This window comes from Entamoeba invadens (assembly GCF_000330505.1).
Source record: "Entamoeba invadens IP1 unplaced genomic scaffold scaff_1105074725051, whole genome shotgun sequence".
In the NCBI taxonomy this organism is placed as follows: domain Eukaryota; phylum Evosea; order Mastigamoebida; family Endamoebidae; genus Entamoeba; species Entamoeba invadens.
The window spans coordinates 11,862-29,560 of record NW_004440116.1 but is presented as its reverse complement, the minus strand read 5'-3'; the positions used below and the strand labels follow the sequence as shown (position 1 = coordinate 29,560).

Sequence of the window (17,699 nt, the reverse complement as noted above, 5' to 3'; positions counted from 1 at the left end):
TATTATTCCCAAGAGTGGGAAAGTGTGGTAATTTTGTTCTCTCAAGAGTGGGCATTTTTAGCCAATCAAACCTTAATTACCGCTCTATAAAGAACTCTATTTTTAGTTTCAGTCTAAAAATGCCCGCTCTTGAAAGAACCCGCTCTTCAGAGGTACGGCTCTTGGGAGGTTTTACTGTTATATTTTATATTATTTTTTATATTTTATATTTTTTGGCTTTAGATAATCATTTTTATTTATATTAATTTATTTTTATACCTTCTTCGATTTATATTTGTCCTAATGTATATTTAAAAATAAAATAAATAACATTACATTCACTAAATAAATTGGCACATTAAAATATATTGCACATAAGTTGTTGAACAATAAATGAAACAAAAGTGTATATATATATTCTTTTGGTGTGGCATTATTTGATTGTGTAACTAAGAAAGACCAATCCCAAGGAAATTGTTTGAGTTTGCATGGTATATGGTATGATTTGTGTGCTGAAAACATTTGTAATCCGTTTAATATACAACATTAAAAATGATATGTGATACTACGATGTAAATAATCGAATAGAAAATTTTATTATTGTTATTATACCAAAAAGCATTAACACGTTTTAATTGTTTTAAATTAAAATTATTATATATTTTGTAACAACTCTTAATCAAATATAATATGAGACTTTATATTTAATGTAAATTGATATTTGATCCATTAAATAATTTAAACATTTGAAATTTTGCAGAAGTTTATAATGTACAATTGTGATTATTGTATTATTATAATTGATTTTTAATTAAAATTAATACTATTAATATATTTTTAAGATAATAGTAATAATTAACCAAATCAAATATTAATATTTTCAATTAAAAACTCAAATAACACACATCAAAATGCAGACAATAAAACAGTCTTTCAAATGCAGTTTTCAACAACATATCTTTTGTTCTCATTTGACGAAGTTTCGAAAAAAATCTTTCGATGCCGACTGTTGAAAAAATAAACCGTTTTTCAAAAGTCTGAACTGAGGTGTCCCGATTTTTTGCATTTATTTTGTTTATTATATTTGTGAATCGTTTTTTTGTTTATAATTTTGATTATTTTTTTTTCAAGTAAAAAAGAAAAAAACATTCTTCAAAAAATATTTTTTTACTTGAAAAATTTTTAATCATAAAAAAATCCATATAAAATTCAAAATAACATGATTTTTGTTTCTGATAAACACACGAATGATCCCAAAAGTGCATTTTATTATAAAAAGCTGATAAATTTAATGCCAAAAATTTTCAAAGTCGAGTCTTCATTTTTAATAATAAAAATAAATAACAAGCGCTAAAGTATCGCGTAATATTGATATACTGATGGTGTTGCCACGACAATAACTGAAATATCAAAACCCAAAATTATTAATAGTTTGCTCCAATTTATTTTTTTAAAAACTCTTTATTTTATTTTCTTTTGTCTATAGAACAAAATCACATGTTTGTTTTTAATTGAAAATGAAAATTTAACTAAACTGATATTTAGTTAAAACTCGACACAAACAACAACATCCAAATTTATTAACGTGTTTATAGTTGTGTGATTTGACCAAAAACGTTGGGTATATATGTTGCGAAGTATCGAGTTGTGGTCAAATCAAATAACGGGATCGTTTTTTTGGAAAAGGCTGGCTAATATTCCAACATTTTCCCGAATTTGTACGAAAATAATAGAAAGGTATTGGTATTTTTTTTCAAAATTAAATCTGTACTTTCGATTTTTTGTTTTTTGTTTTTTAGGAAAAACAAAATAAAAAACGGGACTTTAGGAGAGCTTACTCAAAATACTGCGGTACAGACTTTTGAACTACAGTTTACATGTAAACAGATATCGACTACATTCATCAAACTGTTAATTGTTAAAGTTTCAAGAACATCATAAAGATCTAAAAGAGACAGTCTCAGAGGCTATCCAGTGACTTTTTTAATTTGCGGTGAAGTGTGTGCTTTAAATCTTTAATATTGTTTTACATCTGGTCTAGTTCTTTTTGAGTTCTATCTTTCATATAGTCACATAGTTTGTTAATTTTAATTTCGCTTTTTTCGTTCAACAACTTACTATTTTAAAATAAACTGTTATTCAAAATTAGGTACTGTTATATTTTTAGAACTTCCTAAGGAGAGCTTACTCAATTAGGTCATTTGAGTAAGCAGAATAATTTATTTTTAGAAAAAATAAAAATTCTTTCAATTAAAATCTTTCATCATTGTTTTACCAAATGATTCACGTTTTTTTTATGATGTAACAACAAAGTAACAAAAAAAACTTAATAAGTTTTAAGCTCTTAATTTGTGGAATGTTTAATTTTTACAATCATCATACGGAGAATAAACACATTTCAAAGTGTCAATTGAACCTTTCAACAAGACGTTTGACGATGATAATCAATTTAATAAATCTTCGAATTCTGCTTTGTTAAAACCTGCTGTCGTATGAAAACATTATTATCACCAAATTTGTCGATAAAATTCACTCTTTCTTCACTTTCGACAATTTCCTTTTCAATTTCATCATTATCATTGAAATTGTTCTTTATTCCATGAAATCAGCACAACCTCATTTTGTCGAAAATGTTCACTAAATCAGTTATTGTTGGGGTTTTACTGGAATTTACCAATTAAAAATTGACTCATTCTAGTTGAAACAATAGTGTTTTCATTAACTTCTATTTTTAAATCACCATTACCATCAACTAAATAAAACAATAATTGTGTATTTGAATTGTAATAATAATTGAGACCAACAACTTCTTTTTGTTCGTTGTAAGATTGGGTTGTTTGTCTTTGAACTTTGTTTATTTTTTTGCCTTCCCACTTTCTTTGTTTTGTTTCAGTGTTAACCAAAGTTGAGTTGCGTCCAAGTGTTGGCTTCTTCGATGTTTAATTGTCAATAATAATGTGTTTGGTGTGTTTGGTTTCTTTTGTTTCTTTTGATTGTTTTTATTTAAAAACAAGTCTAGTATATTTTTCTGTTCGTTAAACCATATTGGTACATTTGTTGAGGTCATCGTGTCTCTTTTTAAAATTAAAGTAATTATATGATTATTTGTTAACATTAAAACATTAAAAGATTCAGCCTGTCAAAATGACAGCTAAATTCAAAAAAATCTATAATTAGTTAATTGATAAAAATAGTTTTTTACTTGAAAATCCATATTTGAGTAAGCTCTCCTAAAGTCCCGTTTTTTATTTTGTTTTTCCTAAAAAACAAAAAACAAAAAATCGAAAGTACAGATTTAATTTTGAAAAAAAATACCAATACCTTTCTATTATTTTCGTACAAATTCGGGAAAATGTTGGAATATTAGCCAGCCTTTTCCAAAAAAACGATCCCGTTATTTGATTTGACCACAACTCGATACTTCGCAACATATATTCAGTGTTGTTGGCCTAAAAGCACAACAATTAATGTTTAATTAAATTAGATGGTGTTGTTCGTGTCGAGTTTTAACTGAATATTACTCTCGTTAAAATTTAATTGAAATTTAAAACAAACTGTGGTTTTCTATTCTGAATACAAAATAATGAAATATAGAGTTTCAAAAACACCAAAAAATACAGCAAATGTTTGATAAATTTGACAGACACAAGTCAAAGAACAACACAATAAGAGACAATAATGCAAAATAACAATAATGTTTTGTTATTGGATATTTTAAAAAAGATGTTCTCACTGAAATGCTCAAAGATAATGTCAATTTATAAAACCCAACAAAGATAAGTTATCAAATCATTTTGATATATTTATTGTTATTGTGAATAACAACACTATTAAGCATACCAATCTTCGAACTAAGCTTCTGTTTTGTCAATATTTTATTAATCAATAAAATGTTTGATAATGAAAAAAAATTGACATTAAGTTTATTTCCTTTTGTTCTATAATGCACTTTTGGGACAATTTGCGTGTTTTTTCCAAACAAAAATCATGTTATTTTGAATTTTATATGGATTTTTTTATGATTAAAAATTTTTCAAGTAAAAAAATATTTTTTGAAGAATGTTTTTTTCTTTTTTACTTGAAAAAAAAATAATCAAAATTATAAACAAAAAAAACGATTCACAAATATAATAAACAAAATAAATGCAAAAAATCGGGACACCTCAGTTCAGACTTTTGAAAAACGGTTTATAATAAACACGTTACATAAGTGTTTTCAATGAATTCAATGATAATAAAACCATCTAGAAAGAGTTTATAGCAATCAACAAATATGAAAAAAATTGTCTTTTCCTATTGCACTTGACTATTTTTTTTCGAAACTATGGAAAGCATAATTGTTCGTTGTCAAATCGACAAAATAAACAACGAAAATAAAAATGGGAATAATCCCGAAAAAGGACGCAAAAGACTACTAAATGATGAAGAAATTATTGAGATACAAAAAGCATTAAAAGAAAACAAGACAGAAAAGCAATACGTGAAGAAACAAGTTTTTTTATTCACGAAAATTTGAACAAAAATTACAAGTTCAAGCAATCGCACAAAATCATGGCCCATTATCCAGATGTTACACCAGTTATGGAAGCAAAACAGGCAGAAGTTACACCCGAGTCAATTTTGCAATATTACACCGAATTGAAAAAGAAAATTGATGGGTGCCGTTTTGAGCTTATTTTTAACCTTGATGAGGTCGGATTTGATCAATTGGTCAATTCTTATTCTAAAATCGTCTATGCAGAAGTTTCTAGAAGACAATATGTGTTTAATGAAGTTGAAAGAGAAAGTTCCAGATCAAGTCTTTTGTGTTGTGGATGCCTCGATGGAACCAAAATGATTCCACTTGTGGTAACAAAAAGACTTTCTCTGGAAGATGTTGCTATTATATCTTTTAAAAGTTGGGCTTTAATAAGAATACATAACTCGGTGTTTTAAATACGGAATTATATACCCTCTGGTTAAAATATGTTCTTCCCGACAATTAAAGCAAAAAGGAGAACAAATGGGTGTGCGTGCCGATATGAAAGCTTTCCTAATTCTTGATGGGTTTTAAGGCAATTTTTCTGATGAAATCCAAAATTTATTTTTGGAAAATCATGTAGAAATGATTAAGGAGGTCCCTCACAGTTCCCATTTATGTCAACCAATGGACTTGGGAATATTCGGGAACTAAAAGAAATTTTTGGCCGACAAAAACAACTATCTTTGCCACAAATTCACTTTGTTAAAAAAGAAGGAAAAATGTTGAAAAAAGTGGGAAAATGCCTTAAATAAATTCCCCTAAATTTAAACAGGCGATGAAAAATATATTAATATGTCTGAAGAAGAAAAAAATAAAGAGCTAATCTATTCCTGAGAGTGTGTGGCAAATGAAGACAATGTCACAAGTTCTTTAAAACAAGCAGGAATATCATTTGTGCCACAAGCTCCCAGCGAAAGCGAGCTCCAGGAAATACAAAAGAATTCACCAAATTACAATATTTCAGATTACATAACGGGGTGGTAAATGTGGATATCAACAGCGCAAGAGAAGTCTGCAATTTCTTGGGTATGGCTGCAGAACCTAAAGTTGTTGGAGCGACCAGAGTTGCTCTCGAAAATTATGAAGACAGGAAAAAACGTCTTCAACGTGAGAAACTCACCAACACCAGGAAGCAAAGTCAAGCCAAAAAACCCAGAAAACCCGAAAAATAACTGCGGGTCTAAGTCTTATTTTTTGTCGCAAACCTTTTTCTTTAATTAAATAAAATATTTGTCATGTGTTAATTATATTAATATAATTTAAAATAGTAATATTTTAATCTTAGTATTAGATAATAAAACACTTTTCAAAAACAATAACCTAAAAATAATTTAGGCATTATAAAATAATAGTATAAAAAATAATATATTAATTATCAAATTTTGATTTTCAGTAGAAATGGGAATAAAAACGTTTAAAAAATCTGAAATCAAACAATCATTAAAACTTAGAAGAAAACTCGTTTGTTTATCATGATTTTGAACACTATCAAATGCTTAAATTGAGAAATTAAGAACTAAAAATAATTAGAAGGTCTTATATGCATACAAATAATTATTATTCAATGACAATATATATATTACTGTCCGGAACCACCAGAAGATATGCTGTTGTTTTATTTTATTATGTTTTAAAACATAGATTTCAAAAATAACAACTTAGGTTATTACAGCTGATTAATTTATGAAAGGGGAAAGTTCCAAAAAGAAAAAATCCAGAAAACAAAGTGATAAACATTTCTTTGTGATTAATTGTAACTAATGAAAATATAAACCGTCTTGTTTATTGAGTTAAATGAATTTTTTATTATTCTTTTATTTCTTTGAACAGGTTTTGTTTTTATAATTTCAAATATATCAATTTTAATATAGTTAATTGTTTTCCGATTTCATCAATCAGATACATATATTATATTATCTATTCTTTTTAATATTAATAAATTATTAACAAACTATTCGAAACACTTCTAAATATTACTCAGGCAAAGAGAAAATGTAGGTTTTATTTAAAAAAAAGAAAAAAAACAAAATAATAATTAAAAAACTTTTTCCTATTGTTACCATTTTAGGCAACATTGCTTTTTTATCCTTTTTATAAATAATTCCCACTAAGGTTGACGGAAATAAAGTAAAATTTATTTTACCTATTCCGGTATAAAGTATAAAATTTTACCTTTTTACCAAAAAATACTAAAAAAATAAAAATAAAAAGATCGTAAAAATGATTTTTTTAAATAAATACGATAATTTAATAATAATAAAAAAACAAAAAAAATAAATCGGCATTATTAATTAATTAAGACCAAAAAACAAACACGATTAAAACAATGGATAAATGTTTTTAAATGTGTTTAAACATAGAATTGTTATAATTTTTAAAATGTATTTCAAATAATAAATTTCAAATATTATAAATATATTAACAAGTTAACTTGAATATTTATGTAGATCAAACTTAAATACAAATATATGTGAAATCGAAAAAGAACCCAAATTAATGGATTACGATACAGTGAATCCTACAGACAAAGATGAGCGCCTTTGTAATAATTGTAATTTTGTTTACAAACTAGTAATGAATAATTGGAAAAAGAAAGACAAATATCCCCTTATTCAGCATCTTAAACAACAACACGAAGACATTCATAATTTAATTTACAATAAAAAAGATAAACATTTTGAAAAAACAGAAGGCACAAAACTTGACAAAGTAACAAAAGAAAATTACGATAAATGTTTAATAAATATGATATCAGGAAAATGTTGCCGTTTTCAATTGTAAAAGAAGAATTATTTCAAATGTTTTGCAAGACGATTTCAGATGGAAAATACATTCCACCTGGAGTCGAAAAATTGAAAAAATAAATGAAACAAATACAAAAAGAGGTAAAAAAGAAATAATGCAATTATTAAAAACTGAAAGATTTTCATGTATTTCGTTCACTTCTGATGGAAGAACATTTTATTGTTGTAACAAAGGAGAGACGATTGCTTTTGCGTGTCATTTATAAAACAAAAGTGGTGATGTATGTGTTATGCTACTTTCTTGCCCAACACTTGAAAGGCCAATAACTTTAAAATCACTTTATGAAACGTTTTGTAAAATGTTATGTAAATATGATATTACATTAAATGAAAAAGATGGTGAAGTTATAATAGTAACAGACGAAGGAGCTAATATGGTATGTGCTTTTGAAGATGGTTTATGCGAGTTTGCTCCAAATAAACAACATGAATCTCTTCCAAAAATAAATAGACTGGATAGCAATGCACATAATTATAAGACATGTATAAGAAATGCAATAGAAACTGTCATTGAAATAAAAGATCAATTATCTTTATGTGATCGTATCGTTGCAAGGTTTAACAATAAAAAAGACTTTGAAATATTACAATACGAGTGTCTCCAAAAGTAAAAAACGTTGTATTCTTCCCAGTATCACCAAATCGACATCAACCACAAGAGAAAGTGAATATGTTATTGATGAAGATTATAGTAATTTGTTTGTTGGAAGAGTAGAAACAAGATTTAATACTGCTTGTTTAATGATAGAAAGTGTTCTGCAGAAAAGACTCGGATTAGAGGAACTGTTCAAGAAAACAGACATGTTGATAAACTAAAAATACCAGATTTTGATTTACTTGAAAGCATTGTTGATGTATTAGAATTAATAAAAAATGAAACAACACTTCTTAGTGGTGAAAAATATTGCACGTCTTCTTTTGTAATTCCTTCGGCTTTTTGTATATGTGAAAAACTTCGAGATAAAATAGATAAAGTTTAAATAAAAGTCGCTGTGGAAAATAGAATTGCTAAATGGAATGAAAAATATATAGAAATAACCATTTTTGGAATAAAAACGGAATATTGTGTTTATTTAAAAAATTGATATTTAAATTTGAAATTGACACCGAGAGACTTTCTATTGAAATGAAGTTCTATTTGGCGCTTTACTATTTCATGAAAAACATTTCCAAAAAGTAATAAACAAAGAGCAATGGGTTATTTCAACGTTGTTAGATCCCTTTTATTCAACCAACACTTTCACTGGAGAGTTATTTAAAACGAGCAAAACTATATTAAATAAATATATAAATACCAATGAAAACACAACAACCAAAATCGTTGTTTTTGTTCCTCACACAACTGGTTTATTTCGACAACTTCAATATTCCGAGTTGGATTTATTTTTTAATAATTCAACTCTTTATTATTCAAGAGTTGTTACTGAACTTGGAAAATGGTGGGTAGTTTATGGAAAACAAATGTATCCAAAACTTTACGATGTGGCAATGAGATACATTTGTATTTTAGCAACAGAAACAACATGTAAAAAAGTGTTTTCGGAAAATAAGAGAATATTTACTGATGATCGAGTTAACCTATCGATTGATTCTTTTGAGTTGTGTTCATTTCTAAGGAAAAACGTTCAAATGATCAAAACTGTAACCACTTCCAAATCACAAAAAAACAATATGAACTTATTTGTTTTTGTGTTTTATGTTTTAAATAAAATGTTATTTAAAATATAAAAACATTTGTTTTTAGTTTGTTTCAGATTTAAAACTTGTTACCAAACAAAGTTTTTTACTTTAATATAAATTATATCAACAAAAGTAATTGCGATTACATTTTATTTTGATTTTATTTTTGATTTGACCAAAATTGTATAGCTTGAAAAAAGGTGCAGAAAAAACGGCTGGATCTAAAAGATCCACCGAGGTAAAATTTATACTTTTTTACCAAAATGAAAAATTTCATGGTAAAATAATTTTACGTCAACCTTAATTCCCACAATCTTAATTACTCATCCTTCTATATATCATTTATTTGGTTGTTTTTCAAAACTTCCAAATTCATTTTAAAACCATCTCAAAAGACTATTCTTGAGAAATGAGTGTTTTTCGGCGAGAATTATTGACCAATTTGAAGTAAGAAAAATTAATTTGGTAATACATACTGATTTGAAAGTCTCATATCTAAACAATTATTAATATCACATGTGTTATTTGAAAACTTTTTGAATTCATAAGAGAGTCGTAAAATAATATGATTCTCTGTGTTAGTTGCTTTAAGACTTTTGATAAATACATAAACAAACTCATAAAATACAGTATGTTTTCGTTTATGTTCATAAAACCCTTTGAATTATAAACTTTTTAAATTGGTTAATTTATAGATAATTTCATTAAAAAATTAACAAAAGAAAATTTACAATTAACTTAATGATATAATACTATATTTGTTTTATTTCGACTGTTCAAATTGAAATCACTCAGATTGACCAATTGATATTTTCCCAGGATTATTGCAAAGAAGTCAATTTGACCCCGCGATAATTATAAATCTCGATACCATGCTTATTTGTCAAATTAGATTTTTCAGTCAATGTTGCATTATGTCTCAGCTTTTTAACACTTTCTTTCTTTACAATTCATTTGTCAAACTGTGCTCAAAACTTGCCATACACAACTTAATATCTTCTTCAGGGGTAATCATCAGTCTTTCTACAACTTTTTTAACCACTTCACATACCACCTTTATATGTTTGGTTTATATTGGGACTAACCCACAAGCGATGAATGATGATATAATATTTTTGGTTGAAGTTAATTGTTCCCATAAGTTGGTAATAGTGAGAATCTGGATTGCATTATATGATAATTCGGAGTAATCTTCTCCTATAAAAGCACAATCCATTGAACACACATGTTTTTGGATTCCAAAAATACCGACATCTAACATCTGAAGAAGGTGGGAAGTGTGCGCTGGTATTAGAAGAACTCGAATGTATTTTTAGTCGAAATTTTAATTGCAGATAGACTCATATATGACCCATACCCATCCATGATAAGTGCATCTTTGCCATGATAATTTAGTCTCTTTCTTTTCTTTTCTACTAATGGTAAAAACACGCAATTGAGTCATTTAACAAACAACACTTTAGTCATAAACGATTTGTTTGCAAACTTCAGACATACTCTATCTTTAGTGATTCCATTAACAATCAATTTTTCTCCACGGACATCGTGGGTACAATAAAAATAATGGAAGCGAAGATCCATTCATACTTATTTTACCTAACATTGTTTGTCTTTTTCCTTCCCTTGAAACCAGATCTTTAACATCAGTGACTCCTTCCCTTGCAGATATGATAACAACACGATCCATTTGATCAACCTATTTTTGAAATCCCGACTCGTCACAATTAATAATAAAAGATGTGGGAATACCAGTCAATTCTTAATCCAGTATTTCAAAATAAACATTAATTTAATCCATATCAACAGCCACCCTTTCTTCTTACATTGGTTGGCCCTTTGTTGTCTGAATTCTGTTCTTTTTTGTGACGAAACTATACAAACTCTTTGCGTTGACATATTCTTGTTTAATTCGTTAATTATGAAAGACATCAAAACACAATAATTAACATGATAATAACTTTATTCTTTTCGCTTTACAAATTCTGCAATCAATGTTGACTTTGATTCATTAAACAATGACCCTCTTCTCGACTAACCACTGTGTTCGCTTAATAAAATGCTTTGCCTTTTTCAGACTTCTTTTGACAAATTATTTGTCAAACTCGAGTAAAATTCATCATTTTGAAACCTGGCTTCTTCGTTAAATATTCTTTACATTTAAACAGTTGTACTCTTTTATTGCGAGCATTTCTATTTCTTGCCCAAACAAGAAATCTTGATAACGTATCAGATAAGTTATCATAACAATCTTATTTGTTAATTTTAACAAGGCAATCCATCAGTCCATCACAATCAAATTCACGGTCAGGTAAACACGGTACAATCTGAGTATCTCTATAAAAATTCGTGTCTAGTTCTTCCATTGTAAGAGTTGATTCTTCATATAGGTGTATGCAATTATTCATACTGACTTCTTCGTCTTCTTCAACGTTATCAACAACGTTGATGATATTTATAACATCATCATTGTTAACAACTACATATGGAATATGTTGTGTTTGAAATGAGACTACTTGAATGGGATTTAACACAACGCATTCACCAGGAATTGGACATTTCAACCCTTTTAGTTTATTATACAGTTGACTAATCATTGGTGTTTTTGGTCATAGCTCTTTAAAAATAAGAGACAATATACAATGTGTTTATTGATTTCTTTGATATCAAGAAGATTGCAATGTGCTTTTTTACTGCTTCAAATAGTTCTTCAAAACAAATAACTTGACTTTTGAAGTACTCTAATGTTTCATTGATTTAAGTAGTGGCTTAATTTTGGAGATTGTTATAGTTGTATATACTTCTATTAATAAAAGCATATAACTGCATGTTGAGTTGAGTAACCATTTCTTAAATCTTGAGTAATGTGTCTATATTGACTTCTAAATTATAAATTGGTCGTAGAACTCTGTCGTAGTTAATACGAATTGAATCGTTTAATCTCCACGTTTATTACCAGTATTCTGGTAATAAAAAACCAAGAAAACTTATTTGTTGTTTTAAGTTTAATTAATTAAATAATTTCTTTCCGTTATAAAACTTTGTTTTTTTATTTGTTTGTTTTTTTGTTTATTAAACTTATTTTTCACTATTATAGTCGATACTTTATCGGATTGGACTTCTATCGGATTGGTATGCTATCGGATTTGGTTTTATATCCAATCAAAACTTGTTCCAATCCGATTTTATAAATATAAAACCCGTATAATTAGTACTTAATAGCGTAATACAATCTTATTTTCTTTTTTACTTTTTTGGTTTTGTGAATAAAAAAATCTAACTTAATAGTATTGAAATCAAGTATTTGGCAATCTATATAAACAAGTAATTTTTTGGTGATAAATGCATTCAATTTGTCAAAATCGTAAAACCAAAATTATAACAATAAAATATAATAATTACAAAGAACAGATTTATTATAATAATAATATAAAACTTGGTTAACAACTTAGTGTTCACTAATAAGTTGAACACAAGTTTTTATTAAAATCATTGCAATTATTACATATTACAAAATAAGCATTTAAACCACAATTATATCTATTCGCAATTTCTAATATAGTCAGTCTTTTAACGTCATCTGGTGGACATAAAATAGCTTTAATTTTGTCAAAACATTAAGCATTAAGTAAAAAGTGAAAAAAAACCAAAACGATTGAGATGGATTTTATAGACGGCTTCCCAAAATATGCCAATCTTTATGTTTAAAAAGGTACCAGATAACGTTTAAAGACAGACTGTATCTGTTTTTTATCTGCTTAATATCGAGAATTTTTTTGTTTTAAGATATTAAGTAGTGTAATAGATACCACAATAATAAATCCATCATGTTGTTTATGTGTTATTAACATACAAATTAAAATATGAATAATGACAAATAAATTCATATGTTTACACGTGTCTCTTATTATTGTTCTGTTAAAATATTCATTTTACGTTTTTAAATTATGTTTTTGTCAAAAGAAATAAATAATGCCAAAAAATATAGAAATTAAAAATAAAATTTTCTTTTTATTCTCCAATCCTTTGGAGAAACCATTTTCCCATCATTCCAATCCGATAGAGTATCGACTGTATATTAAAAAATTAATCATTAATTTTTTTTCTCAATTGAAAAGGTTGATAAAATAATTTAAGAAAAAATAGATTTTTTCCTATTTCCTTTAAAATTAAATAATAAATGGTTAACAAAAAAAAAACGATTTTGTCTATGATTTAACTTTTTGCAAATTTATTTTGTAAATCTAAAAATATAAGACTGAAAGAATTACGTTTGAAGAAAAGACAACGTTGTTTGAATGGCTCTAATTAAAATTTGATCAGTTAGAATATCAACAACAGTTATTGCATTGATTCTTTCGCCCATATCTTGTGCCCAACACTTTTGGATGATATCAAAAAAATTTTGAGGCATGTTTTCTGTCTTTTCAACTCGGTTGCCGTTAACAACAAACTCTGCTATTTTCCATGGAAATCTAAACAGCTGTTTTGTATATGCCTGACACCACCCAACACATTCATACATTGTCACTCCAAAAGAGTATATATCTGCCGTTTTCTTATATTTGTCCTTTTTAAGTATTTCAAGTGCCATAAAATTTGTTGTTCCAATACCTTTTGTGAATGTCATGTTTGTAATTAACATGTTCACATTTCTTGCACTTCAAAAATCAGTCAATTTGGCATTTACCATGTCATCAATATTCAATGAAACGACTAATATGTTGTCCGGTTTGATGCCTCTGTGTCATATCCCATTCTCATGTAAATACATGATACCTTCGTTCACACTTGGATGTGGTTCATACGGAAGAAATTCAGTCAGTGCCAATGTCACATACCTTGTGAAAGGAAAAACAATCTCCAGTGGTTCAGAGTCCCACCAAAAATCTTCTTCGAGCCACACTCTTTTAGCACATACTTGAAGGAACTCAAGGAGTGCTAAAAGATATCCATCGTCTCAGATAGAATGATGTACAAGCTTGGCTATGTTGACAGAGTGATGGACGTCTTGAAGAGAAGACAAAATGACGTTGAAATTGAAATCTTCATAGATGTCGAACAGGATCCTCTATTCAAACAGTCAAAAAGGGACTTGCTGTTATAAACACATTTGGTCCAGACAACATCATTGCCATTGGTGGTGGAAGTGCAATGGATGCGGCTAAGATCATATGGCTGTTATATGAACACCCCGAAGCTGATTTCTTCAACATAAAGCAAAAGTTCTTGGACTTGAGAAAGAGAGCATTCAAATTCCCAACAATGGGCAAGAAGGCAAGACTCATTTGCATCCCAACTACATCAGGAACTGGTTCTGAAGTCACTCCATTTGTTGTCATCTCGGACACTGGCAAGAAGTATCCATTTGCGACTTACTCATTGACTCCATCGGTTGCTATCATCGACCCAATGTTCTGTGTCTCATTAACAAAGAGAGTTATAGCGGACTGTGGTATCGATGTGTTGGTTCATGCAATTGAGGCTTATGTCTCAGTTATGGCAAATGAATACACAGACGGTCTTGCTAAAGAAGCAGTCAAATTAGCCTTCGACAACTTGGTCAAGTCATACAATGGGGATTTGATCGCACGAGAGAAGATGCACAACGCAGCTACCATTGCTTTTTCTTCCGCGTTCTTTGGGATTGCTCACTCAACGACTCACAAAGTTGGAGCTGTTTTCCATGTTCCAAATGGTAAATGTGTTGCAGTCTTATTGCCACGTGTTATTCGATACAACTGTGTTGTCCCAAGAAAGTTGGTGATGTGGCTAAAGTACAGCATTTATGTTGCAGACCAGAGATATCAACAACTTGCACAACTAATTGGGTTGAAAGCCGAGACTGCGGCTGAGGGTGTTGAATTGTTTGCCAAAGCTTGTGAGAAGTTGTTGAAAGACACCGAGACAATTACTGGATTCAAGCAGGCTGGTATTGCTGAAGATGTTTGGATGTCACACATTAAAGAAATGGCACTTCTCGCTTTCGGGGATCAGTGCTCACCATGCAACCAAGAATTCCAATCGAGAAACTCGATAAAAAGGTTTATTATTTAATTCCTTAACTCGAATAGCTTTTAATTGTTCTTTTTACTATAATATTAAATCCTATAAATAGTAAAAATATAGTAAAAATATATAATAATAAATAATAATAAATAATAATAAATAATTTAGAAATTTGTAATTGTTTTAATAAATTATTATATTTTTTTAATTGATTTAATTAATTTAATTAAACCACAATTTTTGGAAAGAAAAAAAGATAAAATACATTTTATATAAATTATTAATAGTTTTTTGGTTGTTCTATAAAAATAAGATAATTGATAATTATAAGAAATTTGTTTTTTGAAAAAATAGTCTTGGTAATTATATTATGGTTTATTTTACATACTTTATAATTTATATGACGTTTAAAAAATTAAAATAGTAATAACAAAAAAAATTATAATGAAACTATTCAAATTATTATCATAAAATAGAAGAGAAAGAATATTGAGACTTCCTTAAAATGAGTCCAAGTATTGTCGAATATTTATTACCGTTGTTTCAATAGGCGGTCTTTCCTGGGGCTCCTGCGCCCAGCAACATTCGATTATGTCGAAGAGATTTGGGGGGATATTTGCGATGTTTTGCAGTCGTTTTCCGCCAGACACGAAATCTGCAATTGACCATACAAACTTGAAGTCTTCTTTCTTGTATGCCTCTTCCCATCCAAAGCACTCGTACATTGTGATTGCAAATGAATAGACATCGGCTGCCTTCTTGTATGGACTTTTCTCCAACACTTCGGGTGCCATGAATTTTGGTGTACCAATACCCTTCGTGAAAGTCATGTTAGTCATCATAGCATTGTAATTTCGCGATGACCCAAAATCAGTCAGTTTAGCACTCACATTGTCTTTCAGATTAATTGAAAACACCAAGAAGTTGTCAGGCTTGATGTCTCTGTGTAAAATGCCATTGCTGTGTAAATACTCCAACCCCTTAGCTGCGTCGTATATGATTTTAACACGTACACTTAAAACAACTTCTTCCGCCTTTTTATGTTTCATCAAGTCTTTTAAACTTCCATATTGTGCAAATTCGGTGACCATACATATCTTGTTTGGTATAAACACGGCGCCATAGAAGTGGACAACATAGTCACTTCTGAACTTGTCCAACATCGAAACTTCCTTCTTAAATTCCTCCATCGAAGTGTTGTTGTTCATGTTTTTCATCTTCTTGATAGCAACTTTGTTGCCTCTGTATTTCCCAAGTAACACAACACCAAACGAGCCTTCACCAAGTTGTTTCTCTTCAATCAACTCGTCTGGGTCCAAACGCGTTGACATCACCGTCATTCCCATGAGTGGAATCAACACTTCAGATGTTTGTCCTTTTGCCATGTTGACAGACGAGAGCACCATCTTGTCGTCTATTTTGCACGAACAAAGTGGTGACAACAAGACTTCAAATTCAATTGCTTTTCCTCTTGGAATCGTCATGATTTTTGGCTCTGTTTTTATTTCGTACTTGTCCGAAGAGCCTTTCAGTGTGAATTGCACTTTGATTGAGTTTTTGCCGGCGTTTCCAACACAAATCAACTCGCGGCTTTCAGTTGCAACAGGAATCTGATTCTCCGCGTTGTCTCCTTCAAACAGAATTTCTGTTTTGTTCAAGACGACGTCGGAATTTGATGTTGAAATGAATTGGACATTTGAAAGTGCCATTTCAAAGAGACAGAACTTCTCACGCGTCTTTTCGATCTTCTGGTGGTTGAGGTATTTGATGACCAAAACTATGACGGCGACTATGACGAGTATGATGATAACAACAACTACGATGACAATGAGAAGTATCACCCACCACACGGCTTGTGTGATGCATGAAGTGTTGTCTGAGTTTGTGGTGTGCCAGAAAGAACACTTTGAACACTTTGAGTTGGTCACTTCCACACAGTTCGCAACTTCACTTTTTGCAGAACAATTTTTGTTTATTAAAATGAAATTATCTTCACATGACATGCAGTCCGTGTTGGAGTAACATTTGTTGCAATTGGGAATTGCAGAGGAACACGACGAGCAATACTGGTTATCATAATAATAACCAATTGAACACGTCACACACCCAGATGAACTTGTCACGTTGCAATTTGTCAAGTTTTTGTATGGAATGCATTGGGTGTGGTCGCTGAGTAAAAAGTAGTCTACATTGCAGAGCAAACACATCGCGTCGTTGGTGCATTTATTACACCCATCAACACAAGACTCACACAGAGATGTTTTTGGATTTCTGAAATAGCCATCTTCACACACAACACACGTGGACGTCCCTTGCAAGTAGTTTTTGCAGTGGAATTTGTCAGAGATTTCTTCGCAATAAGTCCCGTTAAAGACGTGTTTTGAGTCGCATTGGAGACACGTGTTTGAGTCAGAACAGAGAACGCAGAAGTCTTGACACGATGGACATACACCATTTTCAAGATAATGTCCTGGTGAGCACCTGATACATCGATCGTTTGCTTTGCTCATTTGGTCGCAATTGTCCGTTGTTCCTTCTGAGACGCAACTGCGTGTTCCATCAAGGTGAAGTCCCTCAGCACAAGTGAAACAATTTCCACTCTTTGAAGAAGTCAGACAGTTCTTTGGATTGGCTATACACTTCCCATTTGAGTTAATATAATTTGTTGCAACTGAACAGTACGAGCAATGAACATCTGTCGACGACGA

The 17,699-nt window shown here is 29.6% G+C and overlaps 2 protein-coding genes across 2 annotated transcripts; one reads left to right on the top strand and one right to left on the bottom strand.

Moving 5' to 3' along the window:
• Positions 1-13,970: 13,970 nt before the first annotated feature.
• EIN_215620 (NADPH-dependent butanol dehydrogenase, putative) lies at positions 13,971-15,039 on the top strand (the record flags this gene model as incomplete). Its single annotated transcript, XM_004254297.1, has 2 exons — positions 13,971-13,981; positions 14,037-15,039. The coding sequence occupies 2 exons, from the start codon at positions 13,971-13,973 to the stop codon at positions 15,037-15,039; spliced, it is 1,014 nt and encodes a 337-aa protein (XP_004254345.1).
• A 452-nt stretch (positions 15,040-15,491) lies between these two features.
• EIN_215610 (protein kinase, putative) lies at positions 15,492-17,612 on the bottom strand (the record flags this gene model as incomplete). Its single annotated transcript, XM_004254296.1, has 1 exon — positions 15,492-17,612. A coding segment is annotated over one exon (2,121 nt), but the record flags the coding sequence as incomplete, so codon positions are not given.
• Between the last annotated feature and the right edge of the window lie 87 nt (positions 17,613-17,699).